The sequence below is a fragment of the Oncorhynchus mykiss genome, chromosome 2 (assembly GCF_013265735.2).
Source record: "Oncorhynchus mykiss isolate Arlee chromosome 2, USDA_OmykA_1.1, whole genome shotgun sequence".
NCBI classification, from domain to species: Eukaryota; Metazoa; Chordata; class Actinopteri; order Salmoniformes; family Salmonidae; genus Oncorhynchus; species Oncorhynchus mykiss.
In genome coordinates, this window is record NC_048566.1 from 11,031,737 (window position 1) to 11,046,054 (window position 14,318).

Sequence of the window (14,318 nt, forward strand, 5' to 3'; positions counted from 1 at the left end):
TAGGTACAGGGTTAGATAGTGTATAGTGGTGAGGTTTTAATGGGTGTAGGGTTAGTTAGTAGGCCAATTTTTTCACAAAGTAATGAATTTATACCACAGAATAGTAGGCTGATACACAGCCAATACAGTAGGTGGAGACATGCACCTATAATATTTGTTTGCGGACCGCCATAATAGCAACGAAGAAGAAGAAGCGGCAGAAAATTCACACGAAGAAGAAAAGCCCCCTGCTCTTAGTCTTGACTTCGTCGCCACCTAGTGGTCCACAAACACTCTGCATGGAAGATGAATCATGTGGTTTGTCATGTGATGGTAAACAGGAATTGAATTGAACAACTTGAAACGGTCAACATTTAGCGAGCAACTACACTATCCTATAGGTGTATACCTTAAGGTGAGTACGGTTGTGAAATGATGCATGTAAAATATTTAGAAAGTTGAAAACTAGTCATCGCTCGGGTCGGTAGAATTCACCGCTTGTTGCAAAATATCTTTCCGGCCACTAGCTTCAAACTAACCTGCTGGTGATAACTACATGCACAATTGTTTCATGTAGCTATCTGAACTCGTTAACATTATACAAATGAATACTATTTAGAGATGCAGTTTTAGCCCTGGTTTAACCTGTGGCAGCTGTGTCTCTTTTTTGTTTATACAATACTAGTGTAGAAGTGGGCCAGAGCCCGAATTGCAGAGGCGCCTTGTCGACCTGAGACCGCCGCCATGGTGGATTTCCTGGCGGAAAACAACCTGTGTGGTCAGGCGGTGCTGAGGATCGTGTCCCGGGGAAACGCTATCATAGCCGAGCTCCTCCGCCTCTCGGAGTTCATCCCTGCTGTCTTCAGACTCAAAGACAAGAGCGACCAGCAGAAATACGGAGACATCATCTGTGACTTCAGCTACTTCAAGGTGAGAGGGGTTGTCTTGTTAAATGAGTATGAGATGAGATCACAGTGAAAGGACATTGTTTGGGGTGCACCTCCTTAGATAATGGACACACACCGCCAGTGTCATGGTTAGGTCTTTCAAGTTATGTGATTGCCACCTGTCTTCTATGAACTAGATTGTTTAGAATGTGTTATGGCATGATGATGATGATGATGAAGTACAAATCAAATTTTATTTGTGACATACACATGGTTAGCAGATGTTAATGTGAGTGTAGTGAAATGCTTGTGCTTCTAGTTCCGACAATGCAGTAATAACCAACGAGTAATCTAGCTAACAATTCCAAAACTACTACCTTATACACACAAGTGTAAGGGGATAAAGAATATGTACATAAAGATATGTGAATGAGAGATGGTACAGAACGGCATAGGCAAGATGATGATGATGATGATGATGATGATGATGACGACGAAGAACAGGGATAATGTTATGTCCATGAGTAACCCTTTATATTCCCCCGTTGCCTTCCAGGGTCCAGAGTACTACGACAGTCTTTCCAGTTATCATGATGATGATGATGATGATGAAGAACAGGGATAATGTTACATCCATGAGTAACCCTTTATATTCCCCCGTTACCTTCCAGGGTCCAGAGTACTACGACAGTAAGCTAGAAGCCAAACCAGATCTGCAGGATCTGGACGATGAGTTCCGGGAGAACAACCTGGAGATACTTTCACGATTCTACCTGGCGTTTGAAAGTGTCCACAAGTACATCGTTGATCTAATCAGGTCATACAGAATTACCTCCTTACGATATCGTCGTAAGGATTTACATATTTTTTGTCTGTTCAGTCATTGAGCTGAAGTCTTACTGTGTGTTGTGTCAAGTAGTCTCTGTCTGTCTGTCTGTCTGTCTGTCTGTCTGTCTGTCTGTCTGTCTCACCATAACGTTGAGCTGAAGTCTTACTGTGTGTTGTCTCTCTGTCTGTCCGACTGACCGTCTGACCATGACATTGAACTGAAGTCTTACTGTGTGTTGTGTCAAGTAGTCTGTCTCTCCGTAATGTCTCCTCACCATGCTTTATCTAATCAGCTGTTCTGTCTCCTCGCCATGCTGTATCTAATCAGCTGTCTCTGTCTCCTCACCATGCTTTATCTAATCAGCTGTCTCTGTCTCCTCACCATGCTTTATCTAATCAGCTGTCTCTGTCTCCTCACCATGCTTTATCTAATCAGCTGTTCTGTCTCCTCACCATGCTTTATCTAATCAGCTGTTCTGTCTCCTCACCATGCTTTATCTAATCAGCTGTCTCTGTCTCCTCACCATGCTTTATCTAATCAGCTGTTCTGTCTCCTCACCATGCTTTATCTAATCAGCTGTTCTGTCTCCTCACCATGCTGTATCTAATCAGCTGTTCTGTCTTCTCACCATGCTTTATCTAATCAGCTGTCTCTGTCTCCTCACCATGCTTTATCTAATCAGCTGTTCTGTCTCCTCACCATGCTGTATCTAATCAGCTGTTCTGTCTTCTCACCATGCTTTATCTAATCCGCTGTCTCTGTTTCCTCACCATGCTTTATCTAATCAGCTGTCTCTGTCTCCTCACCATGCTTTATCTAATCAGCTGTCTCTGTCTCCTCACCATGCTTTATCTAATCAGCTGTCTCTGTCTCCTCACCATGCTTTATCTAATCAGCTGTCTCTGTCTCCTCACCATGCTTTATCTAATCAGCTGTCTCTGTCTCCTCACCATGCTTTATCTAATCAGCTGTTCTGTCTCCTCACCATGCTTTATCTAATCAGCTGTTCTGTCTCCTCACCATGCTTTATCTAATCAGCTGTTCTGTCTCCTCACCATGCTTTATCTAATCAGCTGTCTCTGTCTCCTCACCATGCTTTATCTAATCAGCTGTCTCTGTCTCCTCACCATGCTTTATCTAATCAGCTGTCTCTGTCTCCTCACCATGCTTTATCTAATCAGCTGTTCTGTCTCCTCACCATGCTTTATCTAATCAGCTGTTCTGTCTCTGTCTCCTCACCATGCTTTATCTAATCCGCTGTCTCTGTCTCCTCACCATGCTGTATCTAATCAGCTGTTCTGTCTCTGTCTCCTCACCATGCTTTATCTAATCAGCTGTTCTGTCTCCTCACCATGCTTTATCTAATCAGCTGTCTCTGTCTCCTCACCATGCTTTATCTAATCAGCTGTTCTGTCTCTCTCCTCACCATGCTTTATCTAATCAGCTGTCTCTGTCTCCTCACCATGCTTTATCTAATCAGCTGTCTCTGTCTCCTCACCATGCTTTATCTAATCAGCTGTCTCTGTCTCCTCACCATGCTTTATCTAATCAGCTGTCTCTGTCTCCTCACCATGCTTTATCTAATCAGCTGTCTCTGTCTCCTCACCATGCTTTATCTAATCAGCTGTTCTGTCTCTGTCTCCTCACCATGCTTTATCTAATCAGCTGTCTCTGTCTCCTCACCATGCTTTATCTAATCAGCTGTCTCTGTCTCCTCACCATGCTTTATCTAATCAGCTGTCTCTGTCTCCTCACCATGCTTTATCTAATCAGCTGTCTCTGTCTCCTCACCATGCTTTATCTAATCAGCTGTCTCTGTCTCCTCACCATGCTTTATCTAATCAGCTGTTCTGTCTCCTCACCATGCTTTATCTAATCAGCTGTTCTGTCTCTGTCTCCTCACCATGCTTTATCTAATCAGCTGTCTCTGTCTCCTCACCATGCTTTATCTAATCAGCTGTCTCTGTCTCCTCACCATGCTTTATCTAATCAGCTGTTCTGTCTCCTCACCATGCTTTATCTAATCAGCTGTTCTGTCTCTGTCTCCTCACCATGCTTTATCTAATCAGCTGTCTCTGTCTCCTCACCATGCTTTATCTAATCAGCTGTTCTGTCTCTGTCTCCTCACCATGCTTTATCTAATCCGCTGTCTCTGTCTCCTCACCATGCTTTATCTAATCAGCTGTCTCTGTCTCCTCACCATGCTTTATCTAATCAGCTGTTCTGTCTCTTCACCATGCTGTATCTAATCAGCTGTCTCTGTCTCCTCACCATGCTTTATCTAATCAGCTGTCTCTGTCTCCTCACCATGCTGTATCTAATCAGCTGTTCTGTCTCTGTCTCCTCACCATGCTTTATCTAATCAGCTGTTCTGTCTCCTCACCATGCTGTATCTAATCAGCTGTCTCTGTCTCCTCACCATGCTTTATCTAATCAGCTGTTCTGTCTCTGTCTCCTCACCATGCTGTATCTAATCAGCTGTTCTGTCTCCTCACCATGCTTTATCTAATCAGCTGTTCTGTCTCTGTCTCCTCACCATGCTGTATCTAATCAGCTGTTCTGTCTCCTCACCATGCTGTATCTAATCAGCTGTTCTGTCTCCTCACCATGCTTTATCTAATCAGCTGTCTCTGTCTCCTCACCATGCTTTATCTAATCAGCTGTTCTGTCTCCTCACCATGCTGTATCTAATCAGCTGTTCTGTCTCTGTCTCCTCACCATGCTTTATCTAATCCGCTGTCTCTGTCTCCTCACCATGCTGTATCTAATCAGCTGTTCTGTCCCTGTCTCCTCACCATGCTGTATCTAATCAGCTGTTCTGTCTCTGTCTCCTCACCATGCTGTATCTAATCAGCTGTTCTGTCTCTGTCTCCTCACCATGCTGTATCTAATCAGCTGTTCTGTCTCTGTCTCCTCACCATGCTGTATCTAATCAGCTGTTCTGTCTCTGTCTCCTCACCATGCTTTATCTAATCAGCTGTCTCTGTCTCCTCACCATGCTTTATCTAATCAGCTGTCTCTGTCTCCTCACCATGCTTTATCTAATCAGCTGTTCTGTCTCCTCACCATGCTTTATCTAATCAGCTGTCTCTGTCTCCTCACCATGCTTTATCTAATCAGCTGTTCTGTCTCCTCACCATGCTTTATCTAATCAGCTGTTCTGTCTCCTCACCATGCTTTATCTAATCAGCTGTTCTGTCTCTGTCTCCTCACCATGCTTTATCTAATCAGCTGTCTCTGTCTCCTCACCATGCTTTATCTAATCAGCTGTCTCTGTCTCCTCACCATGCTTTATCTAATCAGCTGTCTCTGTCTCCTCACCATGCTTTATCTAATCAGCTGTTCTGTCTCTGTCTCCTCACCATGCTTTATCTAATCAGCTGTTCTGTCTCTGTCTCCTCACCATGCTTTATCTAATCAGCTGTCTCTGTCTCCTCACCATGCTGTATCTAATCAGCTGTCTCTGTCTCCTCACCATGCTTTATCTAATCAGCTGTTCTGTCTCTGTCTCCTCACCATGCTTTATCTAATCAGCTGTTCTGTCTCCTCACCATGCTTTATCTAATCAGCTGTTCTGTCTCCTCACCATGCTTTATCTAATCAGCTGTCTCTGTCTCCTCACCATGCTTTATCTAATCAGCTGTTCTGTCTCTGTCTCCTCACCATGCTTTATCTAATCAGCTGTCTCTGTCTCCTCACCATGCTGTATCTAATCAGCTGTTCTGTCTCTGTCTCCTCACCATGCTTTATCTAATCAGCTGTTCTGTCTCCTCACCATGCTGTATCTAATCAGCTGTTCTGTCTCTGTCTCCTCACCATGCTGTATCTAATCAGCTGTTCTGTCTCTGTCTCCTCACCATGCTGTATCTAATCAGCTGTTCTGTCTCTGTCTCCTCACCATGCTGTATCTAATCAGCTGTTCTGTCTCTGTCTCCTCACCATGCTGTATCTAATCAGCTGTTCTGTTCTGTCTCTATTTCCTCACCATGCTTTATCTAATCAGCTGTCTCTGTCTCCTCACCATGCTTTATCTAATCAGCTGTTCTGTCTCTGTCTCCTCACCATGCTTTATCTAATCAGCTGTCTCTGTCTCCTCACCATGCTGTATCTAATCAGCTGTTCTGTCTCTGTCTCCTCACCATGCTGTATCTAATCAGCTGTTCTGTCTCTGTCTCCTCACCATGCTTTATCTAATCAGCTGTTCTGTCTCCTCACCATGCTGTATCTAATCAGCTGTTCTGTCTCTGTCTCCTCACCATGCTGTATCTAATCAGCTGTTCTGTCTCTGTCTCCTCACCATGCTTTATCTAATCAGCTGTTCTGTCTCTGTCTCCTCACCATGCTGTATCTAATCAGCTGTTCTGTCTCTGTCTCCTCACCATGCTGTATCTAATCAGCTGTTCTGTCTCTGTCTCCTCACCATGCTGTATCTAATCAGCTGTTCTGTTCTGTCTCTATTTCCTCACCATGCTTTATCTAATCAGCTGTCTCTGTCTCCTCACCATGCTTTATCTAATCAGCTGTCTCTGTCTCCTCACCATGCTTTATCTAATCAGCTGTCTCTGTCTCCTCACCATGCTTTATCTAATCAGCTGTCTCTGTCTCCTCACCATGCTTTATCTAATCAGCTGTCTCTGTCTCCTCACCATGCTTTATCTAATCAGCTGTCTCTGTCTCCTCACCATGCTTTATCTAATCAGCTGTCTCTGTCTCCTCACCATGCTTTATCTAATCAGCTGTCTCTGTCTCCTCACCATGCTTTATCTAATCAGCTGTCTCTGTCTCCTCACCATGCTTTATCTAATCAGCTGTCTCTGTTTCCTCACCATGCTTTATATAATCAGCTGTTCTGTCTCTGTCTCCTCACCATGCTTTATCTAATCAGCTGTTCTGTCTCCTCACCATGCTTTATCTAATCAGCTGTTCTGTCTCTGTCTCCTCACCATGCTTTATCTAATCAGCTGTCTCTGTTTCCTCACCATGCTTTATATAATCAGCTGTTCTGTCTCTGTCTCCTCACCATGCTTTATCTAATCAGCTGTTCTGTCTCCTCACCATGCTTTATCTAATCCGCTGTCTCTGTCTCCTCACCATGCTTTATCTAATCAGCCGTTCTGTCTCCTCACCATGCTTTATCTAATCAGCTGTTCTGTCTCTGTCTCCTCACCATGCTTTATCTAATCAGCTGTTCTGTCTCCTCACCATGCTTTATCTAATCAGCTGTTCTGTCTCTGTCTCCTCACCATGCTTTATCTAATCAGCTGTTCTGTCTCCTCACCATGCTTTATCTAATCAGCTGTTCTGTCTCCTCACCATGCTTTATCTAATCAGCTGTCTCTGTCTCCTCACCATGCTTTATCTAATCAGCTGTCTCTGTCTCCTCACCATGCTTTATCTAATCAGCTGTCTCTGTCTCCTCACCATGCTTTATCTAATCAGCTGTCTCTGTCTCCTCACCATGCTGTATCTAATCAGCTGTTCTGTCTCTGTCTCCTCACCATGCTTTATCTAATCAGCTGTTCTGTCTCCTCACCATGCTGTATCTAATCAGCTGTTCTGTCTCCTCACCATGCTTTATCTAATCCGCTGTCTCTGTCTCCTCACCATGCTGTATCTAATCAGCTGTTCTGTCTCTGTCTCCTCACCATGCTTTATCTAATCCGCTGTCTCTGTCTCCTCACCATGCTTTATCTAATCAGCTGTTCTGTCTCTGTCTCCTCACCATGCTTTATCTAATCAGCTGTCTCTGTCTCCTCACCATGCTTATCTAATCAGCTGTCTCTGTCTCCTCACCATGCTTTATCTAATCAGCTGTCTCTGTCTCCTCACCATGCTTTATCTAATCAGCTGTCTCTGTCTCCTCACCATGCTTTATCTAATCAGCTGTCTCTGTCTCCTCACCATGCTTTATCTAATCAGCTGTTCTGTCTCTGTCTCCTCACCATGCTTTATCTAATCAGCTGTCTCTGTCTCCTCACCATGCTTTATCTAATCAGCTGTTCTGTCTCTGTCTCCTCACCATGCTTTATCTAATCAGCTGTCTCTGTCTCCTCACCATGCTTTATCTAATCAGCTGTCTCTGTCTCCTCACCATGCTTTATCTAATCAGCTGTTCTGTCTCCTCACCATGCTGTATCTAATCAGCTGTTCTGTCTCCTCACCATGCTGTATCTAATCAGCTGTTCTGTCTCTGTCTCCTCACCATGCTGTATCTAATCAGCTGTTCTGTCTCCTCACCATGCTTTATCTAATCAGCTGTTCTGTCTCCTCACCATGCTTTATCTAATCAGCTGTTCTGTCTCTGTCTCCTCACCATGCTTTATCTAATCAGCTGTCTCTGTCTCCTCACCATGCTTTATCTAATCAGCTGTCTCTGTCTCCTCACCATGCTTTATCTAATCAGCTGTCTCTGTCTCCTCACCATGCTTTATCTAATCAGCTGTCTCTGTCTCCTCACCATGCTTTATCTAATCAGCTGTCTCTGTCTCCTCACCATGCTTTATCTAATCAGCTGTCTCTGTCTCCTCACCATGCTTTATCTAATCAGCTGTCTCTGTCTCCTCACCATGCTTTATCTAATCAGCTGTTCTGTCTCTGTCTCCTCACCATGCTTTATCTAATCAGCTGTTCTGTCTCTGTCTCCTCACCATGCTTTATCTAATCAGCTGTTCTGTCTCCTCACCATGCTTTATCTAATCAGCCGTTCTGTCTCTGTCTCCTCACCATGCTTTATCTAATCAGACGTTCTTCTCTCCAGGTACCTGGATGACCTGTATGAAGGAGTTTACATTCAACAGACCCTGGAGACTGTGCTGCTGAATGAGGATGGAAAACAGCTCCTGGTAAAACAACAACATTTACATCTTTATTTTACTAGTCAAGTCAGTTAAGAACAAATTCGTATTTTCAATGACGTTCTAGGAACAGTGGGTTAACTGCCTTGTTCAGGGGCAGAACGACAGATTTTTTACCTCGTCAGCTTGGGAGATTCGATCTTGCAACCTTTTGGTTACTAGTCCAACGCTCTAACCACCTGCCTACCCCCTCTAACCACTAGGCTACCCTGCCGCCCCAATCTCTTGTAATTACTTAGATTTTCTAAAAGGGCCCCCCGGGGGGGGACGCGCGTGTTCTCTGGAAGCTTCGTAGCTCTATGATCAACTTATATACATTTAGGAAAATTGTCCTTGTTTGGCGATGTCCTGAAGGTATGTTAGAGTCCTACCATGTGTTGTTTGTCTCCTTGTTAACCAGTGTGAGGTCCTGAAGGTATGAGAGAGTCCTACCATGTGTTGTTTGTCTCCTTGTTAACCAGTGTGAGGTCCTGTATGTCCAGAAGGTATGAGAGAGTCCTACCATGTGTTGTTTGTCTCCTTGTTAACCAGTGTGAGGCCCTGTATGTCCAGAAGGTATGAGAGAGTCCTACGATGTGCTGTTTGTCTCCTTGTTAACCAGTGTGAGGCCCTGTATCTCTATGGAGTCATGCTGTTGGTTATTGACCAGAAGATGGAGGGGGAGGTCAGAGAGAGGATGCTGGTGTCCTACTATAGATACAGGTGAGACCTTTGCTGCTGTTTTTGGGGGGAAATGGCTTCTACATCCTTTATACATTTCAAACCTTTTAAGAATCAATCCTCTTTGTTATTTGTCAGGGACCCTTTAATGCTGCCAGTAATACTATCTGTAATACTGTAATACTAGCTATAATACTGTAATACTAGCTATAATACTGTAATATTATCTATAATACTGTAATACTACTATCTATACTACTATCTATAATGCTATGATACTATCTATGATACTATAATACACTCTATAATACTGTAATGCTATCTATAATACTGTAATACTACTATCTATACTACTATCTATAATGCTATACTACTATCTATGATACTCTCTATAATACTGTAATACTATCTATAATACTGTAATACTATCTATAATACTGCCTATACTACTATCTATAATACTATTTATAATACTCTACTACTATCTATAATACTCTACTACTATCTATAATACTATAATACTCTCTAATACTATCTATAATACTGTAATACTACTATCTATACTACTGTCTATAATACTATGATACTCTCTATAATACTATAATACTCTCTAATACTGTAATACTGTCTATAATGCTATACTACTATCTATACTACTATCTATAATACTATAATACTCTCTATAATACTATACTACTCTCTATAATACTATACTACTCTCTATAATACTATACTACTCTCTATAATACTGTAATACTATCTATACTACTATCTATAATACTATACTACTATCTATAATACTATAATACTCTCTATAATACTATACTACTCTCTATAATACTGTAATACTATCTATAATGCTTTACTACTATCTATAATACTATAATACTCTATAATACTGTAATACTATCTATAATGCTATACTACTATCTATAATGCTGTACTACTATCTATAATACTGTAGTACTATCTATAATACTATAATACTATAATACTATCTCTATTACTATAATACTAGGACAGTGAGAGAGCGCTGACAGACATGTAAGCTCTGCTTCTGTCTCCTAAGCAATTTTGCACAAACATTTCACAACACACAATAACATCTGCTAAATATGTTTCTGTGACCAATAACATTTTGATTTGGTTTTGAAAACATTTCACTGGCTGAAATCTGATGTATATGAAAGAATGAAAAACAAACATTTATATATATCTATAATACTATACTATCTATAATACTATACTACTATCTGTAATACTATACTACTATCTGTAATACTATACTACTATCTATAATACTATACTAATATAATATAATACTATACTGATATAATACTAATATAATACTATCTATAATTTTTATGAAAGAAAAACAAACATTTATACATACAGTGCCTTGCGAAAGTATTCGGCCCCCTTGAACTTTGCGACCTTTTGCCACACTTCAGGCTTCAAACATAAAGATATAAAATGTATTTTTTTGTGAAGAATCAACAACAAGTGGGACACAATCATGAAGTGGAACGACATTTATTGGATATTTCAAACTTTTTTAACAAATCAAAAACTGAAAAATTGGGCGTGCAAAATTATTCAGCCCCTTTACTTTCAGTGCAGCAAACTCTCTCCAGAAGTTCAGTGAGGATCTCTGAATGATCCAATGTTGACCTAAATGACTAATGATGATAAATACAATCCACCTGTGTGTAATCAAGTCTCCGTATAAATGCACCTGCACTGTGATAGTCTCAGAGGTCCGTTAAAAGCGCAGAGAGCATCATGAAGAACAAGGAACACACCAGGCAGGTCCGAGATACTGTTGTGAAGAAGTTTAAAGCCGGATTTGGATACAAAAAGATTTCCCAAGCTTTAAACATCCCAAGGAGCACTGTGCAAGCGATAATATTGAAATGGAAGGAGTATCAGACCACTGCAAATCTACCAAGACCTGGCCGTCCCTCTAAACTTTCAGCTCATACAAGGAGAAGACTGATCAGAGATGCAGCCAAGAGGCCCATGATCACTCTGGATGAACTGCAGAGATCTACAGCTGAGGTGGGAGACTCTGTCCATAGGACAACAACAGTCGTATATTGCACAAATCTGGCCTTTATGGAAGAGTGGCAAGAAGAAAGCCATTTCTTAAAGATATCCATAAAAAGTGTCGTTTAAAGTTTGCCACAAGCCACCTGGGAGACACACCAAACATGTGGAAGAAGGTGCTCTGGTCAGATGAAACCAAAATTGAACTTTTTGGCAACAATGCAAAACGTTATGTTTGGCGTAAAAGCAACACAGCTGAACACACCATCCCCACTGTCAAACATGGTGGTGGCAGCATCATGGTTTGGGCCTGCTTTTCTTCAGCAGGGACAGGGAAGATGGTTAAAATTGATGGGAAGATGGATGGAGCCAAATACAGGACCATTCTGGAAGAAAACCTGATGGAGTCTGCAAAAGACCTGAGACTGGGACGGAGATTTGTCTTCCAACAAGACAATGATCCAAAACATAAAGCAAAATCTACAATGGAATGGTTAAAAAATAAACATATCCAGGTGTTAGAATGGCCAAGTCAAAGTCCAGACCTGAATCCAATCGAGAATCTGTGGAAAGAACTGAAAACTGCTGTTCACAAATGCTCTCCATCCAACCTCACTGAGCTCGAGCTGTTTTGCAAGGAGGAATGGGAAAAAATGTCAGTCTCTCGATGTGCAAAACTGATAGAGACATACCCCAAGCGACTTACAGCTGTAATCGCAGCAAAAAGGTGGCGCTACAAAGTATTAACTTAAGGGGGCTGAATAATTTTGCACGCCCAATTTTTCAGTTTTTGATTTGTTAAAAAAGTTTGAAATATCCAATAAATGTTGTTCCACTTCATGATTGTGTCCCACTTGTTGTTGATTCTTCACAAAAAAATACAGTTTTATATCTTTATGTTTGAAGCCTGAAATGTGGCAAAAGGTCGCAAAGTTCAAGGGGGCCGAATACTTTCGCAAGGCACTGTATCTATAATACTATACTACTATCTATAATACTATACTAATACAATACTATCTATAATTTTAATGAAAGACAAACCAACATTTGATTGGAGCGTGTTACTACCTTAACCATGTCCTGTTTGTGTGTCCAGTGCTGCCCGCTCCTCAGCGGACTCTAACCTGGATGACATCTGTAAGCTGCTGCGGAGTACTGGCTACTCCAGCCAATCAGGGGCCAAGCGGCCAGCTAACTACCCCGAGAGCTACTTCCAGAGAGTACCTATCAGTTCTACCTTCATCAGCATGGTGATCGGGAGGCTGCGCTCTGATGACATCTATAACCAGGTAAGACTCAAAGGGATAGATTGCTTGATTTATTTTTTTAAACCATTGGTTTTCTTACCTTTTTAAAAGGGGTTACTCGTGTCATACTAACCCACTGTTCTCCTAGTAAGTAATGTAAACACCCCATTGGTTCCCTTTAGGTGGTTAGTAACCTAGAACTGAATGATATTTCTTACACACTCACTAATTCTACAATATTACATTGTCTCTATTTGTATGTAATGATCATGAAATCGTCTGATTCTCAGATCCATGTTTCGTCCTGTCTCTAAAGCTGTCCTGTGTCTCTAAAGCTGTCCTGTGTCTCTAAAGCTGTCCTGTGTCTCTAAAGCTGTCCTGTGTCTCTAAAGCTGCCCTGTGTCTCCTAAAGCTGCCCTGTGTCTCCTAAAGCTGCCCTGTGTCTCCTAAAGCTGCCCTGTGTCTCCTAAAGCTGCCCTGTGTCTCCTAAAGCTGCCCTGTGTCTCCTAAAGCTGCCCTGTGTCTCCTAAAGCTGTCCTGTGTCTCCCCCAGGTGTCTGCGTACCCTCTGCCTGAGCATCGCAGCACAGCGTTGGCTAACCAGGCTGCCATGCTGTATGTCTGTCTCTACTTCATTCCCTCCATACTTCAGACTCAACAGGCCAAGATGAGGGAGATAGTGGACAAGTACTTCCCTGATAACTGGGTGAGAGACTGTATCTAAACTCTACTTCCCTGATAACTGGGTGAGAGACTGTATCTAAACTCTACTTCCCTGATAATGGTATCTAAACTCTACTTCCCTGATAACTGGGTGAGAGACTCAACTAAACTCTACTTCCCTGATAACTGGGTGAGAGACTGTATCTAAACTCTACTTCCCTGATAACGGTATCTAAACTCTACTTCCCTGATAACTGGGTGAGAGACTGTATCTAAACTCTACTTCCCTGATAACTGGGTGAGAGACTGTATCTAAACTCTACTTCCCTGATAATGGTATCTAAACTCTACTTCCCTGATAACTGGGTGAGAGACTCAACTAAACTCTACTTCCCTGATAACTGGGTGAGAGACTGTATCTAAACTCTACTTCCCTGATAACGGTATCTAAACTCTACTTCCCTGATAACTGGGTGAGAGACTGTATCTAAACTCTACTTCCCTGAATACTAGGAAAAACATTCAGAGTACTTGTTGATCTTGATGCGGTATATTTCCCTAGGCCTCCAGCCGTTACGCTGGTTTCAAGTATTGACAATTTCTCCCGCTGCAGGTCATCAGTGTCTACATGGGAATCACTGTGAATCTGGTGGAGGCCTGGGAACCGTATAAAGCTGCCAAGATCGCCCTCAACTACACCCTGGACTCAGCCAATATCAGAGAGCAGGTACGACTCAGCCAATATCAGAGAGCAGGTACGACTCAGCCAATATCAGAGAGCAGGTACGACTCAGCCAATATCAGAGAGCAGGTACGACTCAGCCAATATCAGAGAGCAGGTACGACTCAGCCAATATCAGAGAGCAGGTACGGAGGCTAACGGGCTCACTGACAAAACGTCTACTAACGCAAAATGGTTTTCACTCGGTTTCCCATCAGGCCTTGCTACAGACGTGACTCTGCCATCATATCCTTCACAAGTTGTTGTGGAAAATGTGGAAGGTTTGAGGGCCTGCTTATGACCCCCCCATTGCCATGTTATAAAAGGTGTCATAACACCCTATAACCAACCGTACGTCAACCCTCTAGGCCAGTCGTTATTCAGTCAGCATGGAGGGCCTGCTTATGACCCCCCCCCCCCCCCCCCCCCCCCA

At 42.4% G+C, this 14,318-nt stretch overlaps 1 protein-coding gene across 2 annotated transcripts in view; it reads left to right on the forward strand.

Moving 5' to 3' along the window:
* Window positions 1-255: 255 nt before the first annotated feature.
* washc5 (WASH complex subunit 5) overlaps window positions 256-14,318 on the forward strand; it is a 51,107-nt gene continuing 37,044 nt past the window's right edge. Inside the window, exons 1-8 of one of the 2 annotated variants that reach the window (XM_036937888.1) lie at window positions 256-394; window positions 665-909; window positions 1,538-1,683; window positions 8,453-8,537; window positions 9,151-9,251; window positions 12,352-12,544; window positions 13,055-13,207; window positions 13,778-13,891. In XM_036937888.1, coding sequence (XP_036793783.1) covers window positions 724-909; window positions 1,538-1,683; window positions 8,453-8,537; window positions 9,151-9,251; window positions 12,352-12,544; window positions 13,055-13,207; window positions 13,778-13,891 — 978 coding nt within the window. In that variant the 5' untranslated portion in view covers window positions 256-394; window positions 665-723. The remainder of the gene's footprint in view (window positions 395-664; window positions 910-1,537; window positions 1,684-8,452; window positions 8,538-9,150; window positions 9,252-12,351; window positions 12,545-13,054; window positions 13,208-13,777; window positions 13,892-14,318) is intronic. The other variant, XM_036937880.1, reaches the window with a different exon arrangement.